Genomic DNA, 13,570 nt, shown 5'->3' on the forward strand with positions numbered 1-13,570 from the left:
CAATGTAATTTCTTCAGTTGATGTATTCAGGGCACAACGCAAACAACATTGCAATGGCTGGTAACTCTGCACCTACCTCCTTGAAGATGTTGAGGTGCTTAAGGAGCACCTCTTCATCTCTTCCACTACTAAAAAGTGCTTGTGTGACAGCTTTGCAAAGAGAGCAGAATGCAAGAAACCAGCAGGCTGCCACTAGCAGTTCATATTCATCGCACAAGTTTTACAATGAGAAGTTAATGGTGGGGGAGCAGAGAACTGAAAAGACCTAAACCTTTTCGAGACTTAAATCCCTCTCAGTTCATCACTGGCAAATATCTATCACTGAATTATGATAAAGGACCATCTATCCTCCTCTTCCTCATGCACACCAGAACAACAGAGGGGTGGAGGCATTGGAGCCCATCTGGTTTCAGACATCTAAGAGCACAGGTGCCCAAGGATCTACAATTAATGGGGAGAAGGGGCACTTTCAAAGGAAATTGAGCCCAGCTGGCTTTGGATCCATCTCAAGACAGCATTGTAACCCTCAGGAGGGACTGGTCTCACCACTGGGTATCAGAGTTGGGACATGGTAGTCCCCTCACATGCTCCCTACTGCAATAGGAGCTGTGGGGTTCTGCAGCCCTTGTAAGGTCTTGACACTTCATCCACCTGCCAAAGCAAGCAGGCTGAGAGCCTTGCTCTTCAGGTTAAATCAAGAAAAAATGAATGTAAAATTGACAGCAATAGCAATTTCAGTGGAATGGTGTATTACTAGCAGTGTTATTGCTTCCACTGCCTTTATTAGAGTGTATACACAGTGTGCAATAATGTAATTAGATTTCACAATGTGTAATAATGATTTTTATGCAATGCAACAACTGTGCATTAGAGAGGGGAATTGGTTCCCATTACAGAGCCAGCACGAATCTTGGGCCAATACTTCATACCTGACAGTGCATCTGTTGGGTCTCAGGTCTGGGCTATAATCCAGTAAAAACTGGAGAACAGCCTAGTGCAGGGTTTTTTTCCACTGTGACTTCAGAAATGCCTCTGTGCTTCCTCCTGCCCCATGCCTTCCTGTACAGGCAGCATCACCAGAATCCAGGAGAACCCAGTGCACTGCTCCTTCATGACTGGAATGCTCACAGGAGAAGATAAGCTCTTTTGGTAGAGTAGGGAACATCTTAATCGACCTTGGAGAAAACAATTTAGGAGCTAAGGTGTAGCCACAACACATGAGCCTACCCAGGTGGGAAGAAAATCAGCAGCACAGCCTGAGATGAATGAGGGAAGATGAACCACCATGGGACTGGGGACTACATAGGGCCCATTGTGGCGTTAATAAGGAGACAAAAGGTAGAGGGATATTAAAAGTGCTCCTGATCCACAGATATTCACTGCACCCAAGTGCAGCTGCTGACATAGAGCCTGGCACAATTTACCCCTAAGCATGGGTGGGACCAAATAATTTCCAGCATCACATCTCCCATTTTACCCCTGATGACTGGGCTGGAATACTTGTGGCATGTGCTAGAAAGGGCACAACAGTGGCCACTCAGCATGTCCTGCAACACAGTGGAGAGCAGCAGCAGAAATGCAGCCCTCAGCTCCAGCACATCCAGAGCTTGGCTAAACCCTACCTGGACAACAGCACCCCAAAGCATTGTGACTTGCTCTTGAAATCCAATTGTGACAACAAACATTTGATGCCTTCAGAATAAATAATTCTCACTTTCCCTCTGAGTGGACTTGTTTTAAATGCTGCTTACTCTGTCTCTGCCATTAATAAGCACAAGTTGACCCACTTATTCTCTGCTGCATTTTCCACAGCAAATCATGACTTTACTGCAAAGGCACAGAATATTAGAGACACAATTTCATTGGCAAGATTTTTCGCTTGTGAACCCGTTAGTATTTTCCCTGAACATTTTTTTCTCCCTCATCTTGCTAGAATAGAGAATTGCTCTTATGCAGGTCTATTCTCACTGCTATTCCCCTGGCTTGAGTGAAATATATATGAGATGACTCAGAGTTTGAACTCTTAGTATATGTTTCTAATACAAAGTCTCTGTGTGTCTTGGGACTTAAAACAGATATTTAATTTTAGATAAGAAATACTAGTGACATCATGTCTTTGATTTCTTTGCTGGATATCTGCACAGCCTGCACATGGTGAAAATGTTCAGCCATAACAGCCTCATTGCTTTTAGGAAGCTGCTTAATATTCAGCAGAAGTGTAGAGCAGCAGGCAGCCACTGGTCCTCACAGGTGGGGCTTAGGGGGAGCATACAATAATACGTATGTAAGGGTAAATAAAGGATATTGCAAAGAAAACCAGGGTCTCCAAGTCTCATTTTTGTGCAGCTGCTATGTCCCCAAGACAACAAAGCTCTAAGCAGGGCACATTAGCTTGAGGGTCAGCTACTCTTATCCCGAAGCCACCTTGCAGATGTTGGTTTATGCCCCCTCAACACACTCATTGGAGAGGTTTAATTTAGCCTCACCATCAGTGACTTCAACTTCCCACTACAGCAGATGCTGGCAAGTGCATCTAAGCAGAAGAAAGCGTGCACGCAACAGCTTCATTTTTAGCTTTATGGATAAAAAAAAAAACAAACAAAAAAAACCCCAGGCATGTCTTCATCTTATTTTGAAACATGGCTAAAAGCTCATATGCATGGAGGGAAGCTTGAGAAAAAAAATCAGACTCCTGCAGCAACACCTTTTAGTTTAGACCATTTTGATGACATTACGGTGACAAATATTCAGCCCTTCCTACAATTTTATACCTTCTTACACAGCAGGTGTTATCCAAGAAGATCTAGGAGAGCTATTAGCATGGATAAACAGGGTGTACAACAGGAAATAAAATTTAATTGCTGAGATACGAGTCAAACTGCTGTACTTGCACATCAACAGAAACACTTAGCATGTGGGGTGTCTTACCAAGGGGTCCAACAGAGTCATCACTCTTCAGAACTCCAGTCACTCTTGAAACATCTTCCTAAAGTTTAATATCCAGTTCAGCCAGGAGTTATAAAACTGCTGCAAACAGTATCATCTTCATCACTTTGGCCTGCATGACAGAAATCCTCCTCAGCACACACCCTTGAGCTTGTTAAGGGGCCTCTGAGCAACATCCACAGGTGTTCCTGTTACTTCTCCTATTAAGGACCAGAGTTACATCCAGGTGGGCACAGAGCTGATTAACGCAGCTCATAGCCTTCATACAACATACTTATGTTGTGTTTACCTTTTTTTCCCCCCAGCCTTTGTCAGGTGCTTCTCCTAATTGCTCTAAAAGAATAATGAACAAACCTGTAGAGTGGGAGAGTTTGGTTTGTTTGGCCTGTAAAAGGGAAAGCTTAGGAGTAATGTAATAGCAGCCTCTTGTACCTGACAGAGCCAAAAAGAAACATGGAGAAGGACTGTCGGAACCCAGAATGTCCCTTGGACACTCTTGGATGTTCCGGGCCCAGGTCAAAAGCATTTGAGACCCTGGAATGCAGCCACAGCCCACTGTGGCTTTGAACCTGATCCATGGAACAATTTACCAACCTTGCAGGAAGAACAAGAAATCACAAAAGTTTAGATATTATAGTAGAAGTAGTCACAAAGTGAAATGAAGAATTTTTGAGTGCTGTACAGGGGGGTTTTAGGCCTTGTACAGAGGGGTCTGAGTTTTGTACATGGGGGTCAGAAGTTCTAAGATGGAGGGACTTGGGTGTGCCCTGTCCTCTTTCCTTCTTCTTCCTAACCTCCATGTTCTTGGCGATGTTGGCACTCACAGGTTGGTTTAGAGTAGAAAGTCACTGTTCAATATAGGTGATGGGCACTGGGGAAAAACTGTAAACATCTAATACGTAATGTATGATATAAAAGAGGGCACCAGCCCTCTGGGTGTTGGAGTGTACTCTTGCCTGACTGCTGAACGGACCGCAGCAGCTCGGGGAGAAATCTTTTAGATAACATACAATAAACTACCTTGAGACCGGACGACTGAAGACTACTGAGTCTTTCTTTGGAGACACGGGTTGGAGGAGAGACTTTTCCACCTTTCCAGCTCACCCCAACCAGGGGTGAGTTCCTACAAAGGACTATTTGCTGACACCAGTTCTGCAGTGATGGGTTGAATGGTTGTGAGGCACAGTTACCCCTCAGCATCACTCCCTTAAGATCCCATGCTCTTGAAGGTACAGCCCAGGGTGCTGACATGCAAAGTTCACTCCCATTTTCACACTGCCAGCTGGCAAGTAATTTTCCAGGCCTACCTAATACTATTGTAATTTTTTATGTTAGTAAAATATGGTTGGAAAGAAAAAAAAAAAAATCACAAGTGTGAAGTATGGCTGAAGACTCAGCAGGGGTGTTTCCGCAGTTCCTCAGGGAGCCAGCAATTCCTCCTGACCCTGAAACAAGAGACTGTAGGTGACAGGGTTCTCTTAACTTTTTTTCCCCCTTTCATTCTTTAAACTGTAAAACAGCATAATATCTTACTGAAGCTCATTGTACATCACCTTACTGGTGTATTGGGTCAGGGAGTCTGTGGGTTAATCCCATGATGGGTAATGAAACATTACTTATAACTAGATTTAAAACTTCACCTCTTCATTGCTCCACATAGTGCCACTTGCTGTATAACCTATGGTGAACTGCAGCACTCAATTCACCTTCTCTGGACACTACTCATTATTTTATGGGTCTCTAACATGTCACTTCTTCTGTGCCTTTGCACTAAAGATATTTCTAAATGGCTCCTAACAGGAAAGTTTCTGCTTTTGTTTAATAAATCCTTTATGTTTCCTTATTCCTTGGTCTCCAGGAGAAGCAGCGTGGTCCAAAGAAAACACATGCAATCGATTGGGAACCTGGGATTAAGCCTCCTTGGAATGTTATACCCTTAAACACTCATGGTAGCCCAGCCACTTTCCCAGCTGCAATGCACAGTGAGCAGATGTTTTCCATGCCCTCTTTGACCAGGCTTTCCTCAAGCAGGGGATATGGCCCATGTGATTCGGACACAATTTAGCTGGAACTGGGATTTTCTAGTAAGATAAAGCAGCAGAAATCCCCACACATGTCTATGAACTCCTGCCTTTGCACTGGCTAGTGGCTCTTTGTTGCTTTGCTAAACCTCCAGCATTTGTAAGCATTGGGATATTTATGTTGACTTTGACACACTACCACTCAGATCTCCCGTATTAGGGTTGCATTGTTTTTTATGTGAAATATTGCAGCAGCTAATTGCAATTACCAGAAAGTATATACAAGAGAGCTTGTTGATTGCCAGTAGACAAAGACACTTTGGAAATCTTGGATTTTGCCATAGATGAAAGTCTATAAATTTTAAAATAGAAACCACGTTATCGTTTACAATTTCCATTTGCGAACAAATTCTGCTAAACAAAGTTGGCAGCTGATTAAGTAAACATTTATACATAAATAAAACAGTGAAGATCTCTTCAGTTGTTGAGATGCAGCCAGTTCAGTCTCTCGTAAATAATACAGTGATGAATTCTGGTGTTACAGTGCATGATAAAGCTACCTAGCCTCAAAGTCTTAGGCAAACTAATCCATACGTATGAATCAATCAGTTCATTTTAGTCATACCAGCGTTATATAAATGTCACCAAAATCAATGCCTGAAAGATATAACAGATTAATAAGTCCTCATGCGGTACATCTAACTGGGATGCAAACCTACAGCAGATAACTTCACGCTGAACACATCTATACAAGTAGTTTGAATAAGTCATTTTAATAGAAAACTCAAGGGCAGGCCTGCAATGAGCAGGCGTGGATGAGAAAAAATCTGGTGCATTATTAATTTCAGACAATGCCGAGTTCTTTTTCATAATGTACATTTTATTAATGCTTTCTGTGATAGCTTTTCATACCGGTTCACCACCAGGAGTACAGTAATTACAATGTATTAAGATTCATTCCATGCCTGAGGAGTAAGGAAGTCCAGTTATGATATAGAAAGCAAGTGAAATGTCAATCAGTATTGACTCGGGGCTGGATTAAATCAAAACTCTGCCAGGTGGGGTTGGTAACAGCACCTCCCACACACAATTTTCAGTGATTATCTGCCTCCCCCTCCTCAGTGCTCATCTCCATGTGTGACCTGTGTGCCATCAATATGGATGCAGTGGATGGGATTCATAGTTTTTATTAGGACTTGGGGTTGGTCTGGCTCATCTTCACAACTGTCAGTTGTGGGGTGTCAGCCTCTTTTAGGGTTGGAGAGAGAAACTTTGAAGGCTGTTGTAAACGCCTCCAAGAATAACTCTTCTAGACATAAAGGCAAGGGTTTAAGGTACGAGATGATGGAATAGTCTGGGAAGAGAAACTAACAGTGAGTGCTCCAACGAAAAAGAATCCACCACTCAACCCAACTAGGGGAGTTCTGCTTTCCTGCAATCTAATAAAACCAGGGAATATCTTCTTTCCTGCAATTGCTGCCCCTAAGTTTTCCCATGCTGCACCTCAAACCTCCCCAGGGTCAGGAAACCTTGGGTTCAGGATTTAGCACTGCCCTTTGAGGCCCTAGAAACCGTAAGAATGGTCCCCTCATACCTGTGAAAAATCATGAACTTTCAAACATTTTTGAATTATTTATTTTGCTTAATACACTGGTGACTTTCAGCACATTTCCAGCACAAAGTCAGGGTGTGTTGCTCATATCTTTCACTATTTTTCTCCCTGGAAAAAAGGTTAACAGCCTTCACTGGGGAGGAAACCACAGCCTCCCCAAGGTGACGGTCACCTTGCCTGGGAATACTATACCAGGCTGCAGAAGTGGGAAAAGGAAGAGGTGTCCACATGTGGCAGATGAAAGCACAGTGCCTCCTGCGCACTGGTTTGAAAAAATAAAAAGTGTCCTGATAAATATATAAATCACTTGGCACTGGCAGTTGTTAGGTGTAAATGGTAACACACACAGCTGGATGACAGGAGGTATTCAAGTATTCAAGTGGAAAAGACTCCCTGCAGCTCACCTTGGACTACTGCAAACAAATTACCATTCTAGATGCCCACACCCCTCAGGAATTTGAGGCAGCTTCCAATTTCTGTTGGTATCCCAGTGCCCATTCCTTGCAAAGGTAAAGGGGCTTTAGCCCCTGTGCTGTACTAAATAGTGCAACAGTTGTTTCATGCTATCTGGCTTTTTCATGGGGAAGACACTTCACCTTGGCACTGCTTTCCTGCAAAATGCTAAGCTGAAGAGAGACTTCTATGTCCAGAGAAAGTTATTTGGGGTAATTTTCAAAAATATCTGTTTTCTTCTCATGTATGGATTTTTTCCAGATTTCAATTTCTAATTTAATTCTCTTTTCCTAATTTCCCTGCACTGCACGAATCTGAACAGTTGGACTCAGTAAATAAGGCATAAGTAAGCTTTGGGTGGTGAATGATGAAAGGGAAACCCCAAAGCTCCAGTCCAACTTCCAGGAGGTACCATCCTGCCAGCGCCCAAGCTGGAGTGCGGCCCTGTTCTGCTGGCAGTGCTTGCAGATGAGCACTGTTGTGCCACAGCAGGGGAGACTGGATGACAACTCAATGCAGAGCAGAGATTTATCAGCTCTCACTCAGTTAACACCATCCCCCTGCCTGCCAAGCCTCATTCCCTGGAGAGGTGTGGACACTACTCCATACTCATGCTACTAAAGCTGGACCTAGCAGTGTTACTTACGACTCCTCGAATGTGTTTGGGTGGATAAAGGGCAGTACAACACACAAATCCATTTTCTCTCCTCTCTCATGGACACAGATACAGAGACACAGGGACCTGCACTGGCTGGCAGCCCCCTGAACCAGACACAGCCTTGCACACACATTTGCACAGACAGAGAACTGCACAGACAGGCACTGGCTGACATGAACACAGAACATGTCTAGGCATGCCTCCATTTACCCAGCCGAACAGTTGGCCCAAAGCCATTAATAAGTCTTCAGGGTTTGTTTTTTTTCTTTTTTCCTTTTTTTTTTTTTCTTTTTAACTAATGCTAAAAGCCCGGGGATCACCACGCTGATGGGGTTTGCATCCCTCTGATGATTTCTGCCCATCCCACCCTCCCCCCTCCCACAACTGTACCAAGTAGTCCAAGTCCTCTGTGGGCTGTAGCTGATTATTTACATCAGCGGAGACCATGGGACCAATGAGTTCACCCTGTTGACAGGGACTAAGGAGAAATGTCTGCTGAATCCTCTGCTGGACAGGTCCATCCTCCTTCAGGTGTCTCCTGCACCAGCGGCGATGGCAGAGCTTGGCTGTGAGAGCCACGCCAGCCTCCAGCAGGCAGATCCCATGGGTTCCCATATATCCATCCCCAGCTGAGCTGATTGAGAAACGCTATCTTCAAGATACTAAGGCTCATTTTTTTTCCTCAAAAAAATATTTCTATTTACACAAGACAATAAAATATGAGCAGCTTTCCCTCGAGAAGCTTTGGCCAAGTGGAGCTGCTGCTGGACACATGCGCCGGTCTGTATTTACAAGCAACACCTTCACCTGACAGTACTCTGCTAGCACGTTCAGCTTCTTCTGGTGTAAGGACTACTTCTCTGTCCCTCCGGTCCTTCCCTTGTTGGCTCTTCGCACTGACAGGTCTGCGTTTACAACAGCAACCTGGATCCAGCAGGTTCTCCTTTATACAGCCCAGCTTGAGGACGTGGAGAGAGGCTCAGGATGGTGGATTAAGCACACTCAGCCATTTTTTAAGTGTTATCAAGTTGCAAAGTCAATGTTCGGAGCAGGTGAAACTAATTTCTTATTACAAAAGACAATTTTCACCGGTTCTGCTCATCTTCAAAAAAGAGACGAGCGGCCAAACACCGAGGGCACATCCCAGGGTGCTGCCATGCACGGGGCAGTGGGAATCTCAGCTGGGCTGTTCTCTCCTTGGGGATGCAAGGGTTTGCTGAGGGTTTGGTCGAGGCCAGTTTCTCCAGCCTCTCCTGTAGTGCGATCCCAAGTGAGGGATGGGTGAGCTGAGGCACAGAGGAGCTGAGGCGGTGCACTGGCATGGGCTGGCCGGGGCAGGCTCACGGGGTCCCCAGGCACTAGATGACACTGTCCTCCATGGTGACTCGCCTGAAGACTGGCTCCTGCTTGGGCGTCCTTCCACCTTCTGTGAAAAATAAGGGGAGAGCAGGTAAATCCCCGGAGCAGGACCCTGCAACCAATACCAGCTATTTTCAAGATCATTACCATCACCAAGCAAAGCAGGGGATGCCCGGACTTGCCTTGAAAAGGAAGGTTTGCTCAGGGAAGGTGAATGTATTTATGGGTGAGCATCCCATTGCGAACCTCCTCCCACCCTTTTTGCTGAATTTGGTGCTACAGTTTTGCCCGGCTTTGGCCCCAAATGAGCCAGTAGTTTGTTGTACAGCAGCATCGGCCACTGCTGCCCACTGCTCTGCAGAAGAAGAGTGACACTGAGGTGCCTCTTTGCTCCTCTGTGTTTAGCACATAACTGAGCTGCAGCCACCAGTTTGTGTCAACACAACAGGCAGTTTGTTTGATCAAACTGCATCTTCTGTTGTGTCCCCCCACCCCTCAATTACAAATATTCAGTGTAAATGACTGCAGAGTAAACAGATTTGTTTTGATATCAGACATAATCTGAAGGCCACTTTACATCCTGAGTGCTCTGCTTTACAGCTGCCTTTATAATCTCTGCAGCCCAAAGGAGGAAAGCGCCTCCTTTCACAAGCTCATGTTGGGAGGACACAGCCACACGCACTTTGGGGTGAGCTCATGCCGGCTTTTTTATAAACAATATTTCAGGGAGATTTTAAGATAGGCTAATCACATTCAAGAAGAATCAAGAGTCATTCTGGAGATATTTTCTAAGTATAGATAGTTTCACTACTCTGTTCCTCACCCTCCTAAATATATATTGCTCTCTATGGCATCAAAGGCAAAGTGGTGGGGACAGAACCGACAACTTTTCAGGCATCTCCCAGCTTGGCCCTTTTGGCTGATCTTTTGGGGTTTTTCTGAGGAGGAGGGACTTTCATCCTTTCCTTGTTGCTCATCTATTTTTCTTCTTTTTTTCCTAAGTAGTGGGATGCATTTTCTCCTTTAATTTCCACTGCTGTTAGCTCAGTGGGCTGCTTTGCACTGCAGTACAAACTGCCAGCAGTGGAAAATTTCTGGGTGCACAGTGTGTAAAAAATAATCAAAAATCCCACCTATTTAATATGTAGCACTCTTCCTGGCTGATATCAACAGCAGCTTAAGCAATGAGGCCTTTTATCTCTAGGTTCGAATAAGGAAGCAAGGAAGTGGGTGAGGGGAAGATGACCAAAGGGCAGAGCTGAGGTGCTTGCACTGAAAAAATTATTCTCTTCTATTTATCAGGAAGGGACCTTCTAAAAAAAAAACCCAAAAAAACCCCCAACCCCCCCCCAAAAAAAAAACCCAAAAAACCCAAACCACCCAAGCAACCAAAAAAACCCCAAAAAAACCCACACCAAACCCAAACCAAAAGGCTGCTTTGTGGCAAACCATTTAAACTTTTTTTTTTTTTTTTTTTTAAGGTGGGACTGGCCAGAGCAGGCATCTGATAGCCACAGCAAAGCTTTAGCTTGCCTCAAATATGCTGTCCATCACACATGGTTCTAATGCCTCATGACCTTGCACTTCTCTCCAGATGCCTACAGAAAGCACCTGCGAAACACTTTTTGGCATATTTCAGGCAGAGGACAAAGCCTTGCCAGAAATTAGGGGCTTTTTCTTTTAATACCCCCCTCCCCCACCCCGCAAAGTCCATTTTCCCATACCCCCTTTGCAAAGATGCTTGGGGTGCAGTGGCTCTGCTTCCCAAGTGGAATATCCAGACATCCTCCACCCAGTTTGCTGCTTGGTTTTCAACATTCATCCTCCAAAGCCATTTTTCAGTGGATATTATCACAGACTTGTGCCCAATGAAAGGCAAAGCCTTTGCTGCTGGTGGGACACAAAGGCTGCAGGGCCATTGTCTGAAGTGAGGTTTTCTGCCACAGGAACCCAAATTTAACTCTGCCCGAGATGCCTCCAAGAGAAGTGGGAGAAGATAGGCTCCCAGATAATGATAAAACAGTTTTATTATTGCCATAATTTACCCATCAAGCACCCTTCTGCTGGAAATAACCTTTCCAAAGCTGTAACACAAGATGCAATCCATTGAGATATTTGGTCATCTGTACAAATATCGCCATCACACCAGCTGAGGAGGTTGTGCAGCAGCTATGTTTGTGTCTTCAAAGTTGCTGTTTGGGGTTTTAAGCAGCACTGCTAAAATACTAAGCATTTGCTTTCAACACATAATAATTGCTCTGTATACCAATATTTTTTGTTTATTTATTGAGGTATTAGCTTGGGTTTTTACATGTGTACAGTGTAGTTAAGGAGTAGAAATATAAGAAAAGAAAATATGTGGAGGGTAAAGAATAGACAGAAAATACTTAGGATTTTTTTTTTTTTTTTGTTCTTGGCATTTTGCTGAAGAAGACTATCACCATCTCTTCTGGCGTACTGAACACAATAAACAGTAAGCACCTGTAAAAAGCTATTTTGATGTGAAAAAGGAAGATTTCCAAGCTATCCTGGCAAATCTTGATATTTCAGCTTTAAACAGACTGCCTCTTCTGAACTGGGATGATAAATGATCTGGTGTATGATCCATGCATCCCCAGGGCTTGCCAAAGCTTTTGGAAGAGTAAAAGTGGCCCTAAGCCAGCTACCTGTGCTGAACGAAATGTCCCTCAGTCTGGAAAGGGTGCTGCAGCCTTCCAGGGGTTCTGCAGTGCCCTCCCCTGACTGCACTGCTAATGCCCCCACCCAGGACAGTCACTGAATGGCTGCCTTCCCTGGGAGCACTAATCAGAGATTTTATCTGGCATCAGCTTTACACTGCAGCATGTCCTCCACGATGTTACCAGAGAGCCTGCAACAACATGACATTTATATAACGTTCATGAGCCCAGACTATTTAAACCTTAAAATATTCATTAAATAAAATTTGCATAGAGTGTAGCTGAATGCTGCAGATAGCCAAAAATAAAGTACTTTTCTTTCTAAAGGCAAGGAGGAGATCAGGGTGTGATAGATGACCAAGCTTGTGCTCTTAGGCTTTCCTGAGACAGGTTTTTACTAAGATGAGCTATCATTCTCTTCCTGTTGACTAGGCAATTCTTCAGGGTATTACATTCTTCATAACCTAGTGAGATCGAGGGCACATGGGGGTGTGACAGAGAGGCCAGCTGGTCAGGGAAGGGGATGCAGGCAATAGGGACACACAGACACAAAAGGACCCCCAGGAGCTCAGTGCCTCCCCTTATCACCACTGCTTCCCCTGGCCTTCTGAGGTATCCCACTGCCTATTACTTAGGGCAAGGGAGGAAGGAAAAAGATTGGTAAACAACTACAGACGTCAAGGAATTAAAAGCAATCAACAGGCAGAAATTAACAGGACCATGTTAAGCACTATTGCCTACACAGTGCCTCCAAAGCTGTGATGAATAGCCCCCATTCCCAGCAACCCTCCAGCCTACATGGTCTTTCTTGGCACGTCTTTTGCCTTGTATTTCTCCTTCACGTTTCAGGGAGATCTTACAGTCTTTTCTGGCTCTTGCAGAAAATGGGTGGGAATTGCCTGCTGTAGTCAAGGAGTCCTTAAGCAGTAAGCTGATGTGTCAGCTCTTTATGGGATGGTCTGCTATGGGAATACACAGGAAAAATAACCCAGTCCTGCACAAATTAGCAGTGAGTGAAAAAGGGGATTCATAACTTGTAAAGCACCCTAAGATGATTTTCAGGAAAATGCAAAGCACGGGAGCCTTGCACTTCTCCATTCCACTCTCCCCACCTGCAAGAAAGACTTTCTGAAGGGGCAACTCAATCAATGGATTAATATTAACAATTCTCACTCCAAACATGCCTGGCAGCTCCAGCTTCCCAAAGGTGGCCCTGTGTTTCAGGGGTCTGTGTATCAGCTCATATTCTCATCAGATCAAGCACTACCTGTTTGCCTCTATTTTGTCTGTTTTCAGCCGAACGTGGGATGCTTGTTGCACTTGAATGACGGAGCTTTAATTTCTCCCTATAAGCCAAATCTGGTTTGGTTTTCATTCTTTTGTTTTGTTAAATGGAGCCCTAGAAATGATCCCTTGAGTACAGGGCTGATTATCCCCTTCCACCCAGCCTACACAGTTATGTGCCCCAAGCATGAGTATGGATTTAACATCATAATCACTACTGCATTTTCATCAAGCTTTTTTCTCACATTCTTGCCTTGGCTCAGCATCAAGAAATGCCTTAGAAGTTTTGCAACTCTCCCTCATACCCCAGGAGCATTGTAGGCACCGAGGACTTAACAGTGAGTTGATTTTCACATGCTGCAGTCTGCATAGAAGACACTGTTGCCAGTCACATTAGAATTGTATATAGTGAGCTACTTATCAACAAGCACCAACCTTTACCATCCCCATAATCAACTGACACAAAAGATCTGTTCTCAAGGGGAAGAAAATGCCAAAAATAATCTGCATCCTGCTCCCCCCTCATAAAACATTGCCACTCTATTACAGTCTTAAACCA

General features: G+C 44.4%; 1 protein-coding gene across 3 annotated transcripts in view; it reads right to left on the bottom strand.

The window, feature by feature from the left end:
• Positions 1–5,826: 5,826 nt before the first annotated feature.
• Positions 5,827–13,570, bottom strand: part of ADGRL3 (adhesion G protein-coupled receptor L3) — a 490,120-nt gene continuing 482,376 nt past the window's right edge. For all 3 annotated transcript variants that reach the window (XR_010998235.1, XM_068187649.1, XM_068187652.1), the window contains one exon: positions 5,827–9,116. Coding sequence is in view for 2 of the 3 variants with exons in the window: in XM_068187649.1 (XP_068043750.1) it covers positions 9,049–9,116 (68 nt within the window). In the remaining variant the exon portion in view is untranslated. The remainder of the gene's footprint in view (positions 9,117–13,570) is intronic.

This window comes from Anomalospiza imberbis, chromosome 4 (assembly GCF_031753505.1).
Source record: "Anomalospiza imberbis isolate Cuckoo-Finch-1a 21T00152 chromosome 4, ASM3175350v1, whole genome shotgun sequence".
Taxonomy (NCBI): Eukaryota; Metazoa; Chordata; class Aves; order Passeriformes; family Viduidae; genus Anomalospiza; species Anomalospiza imberbis.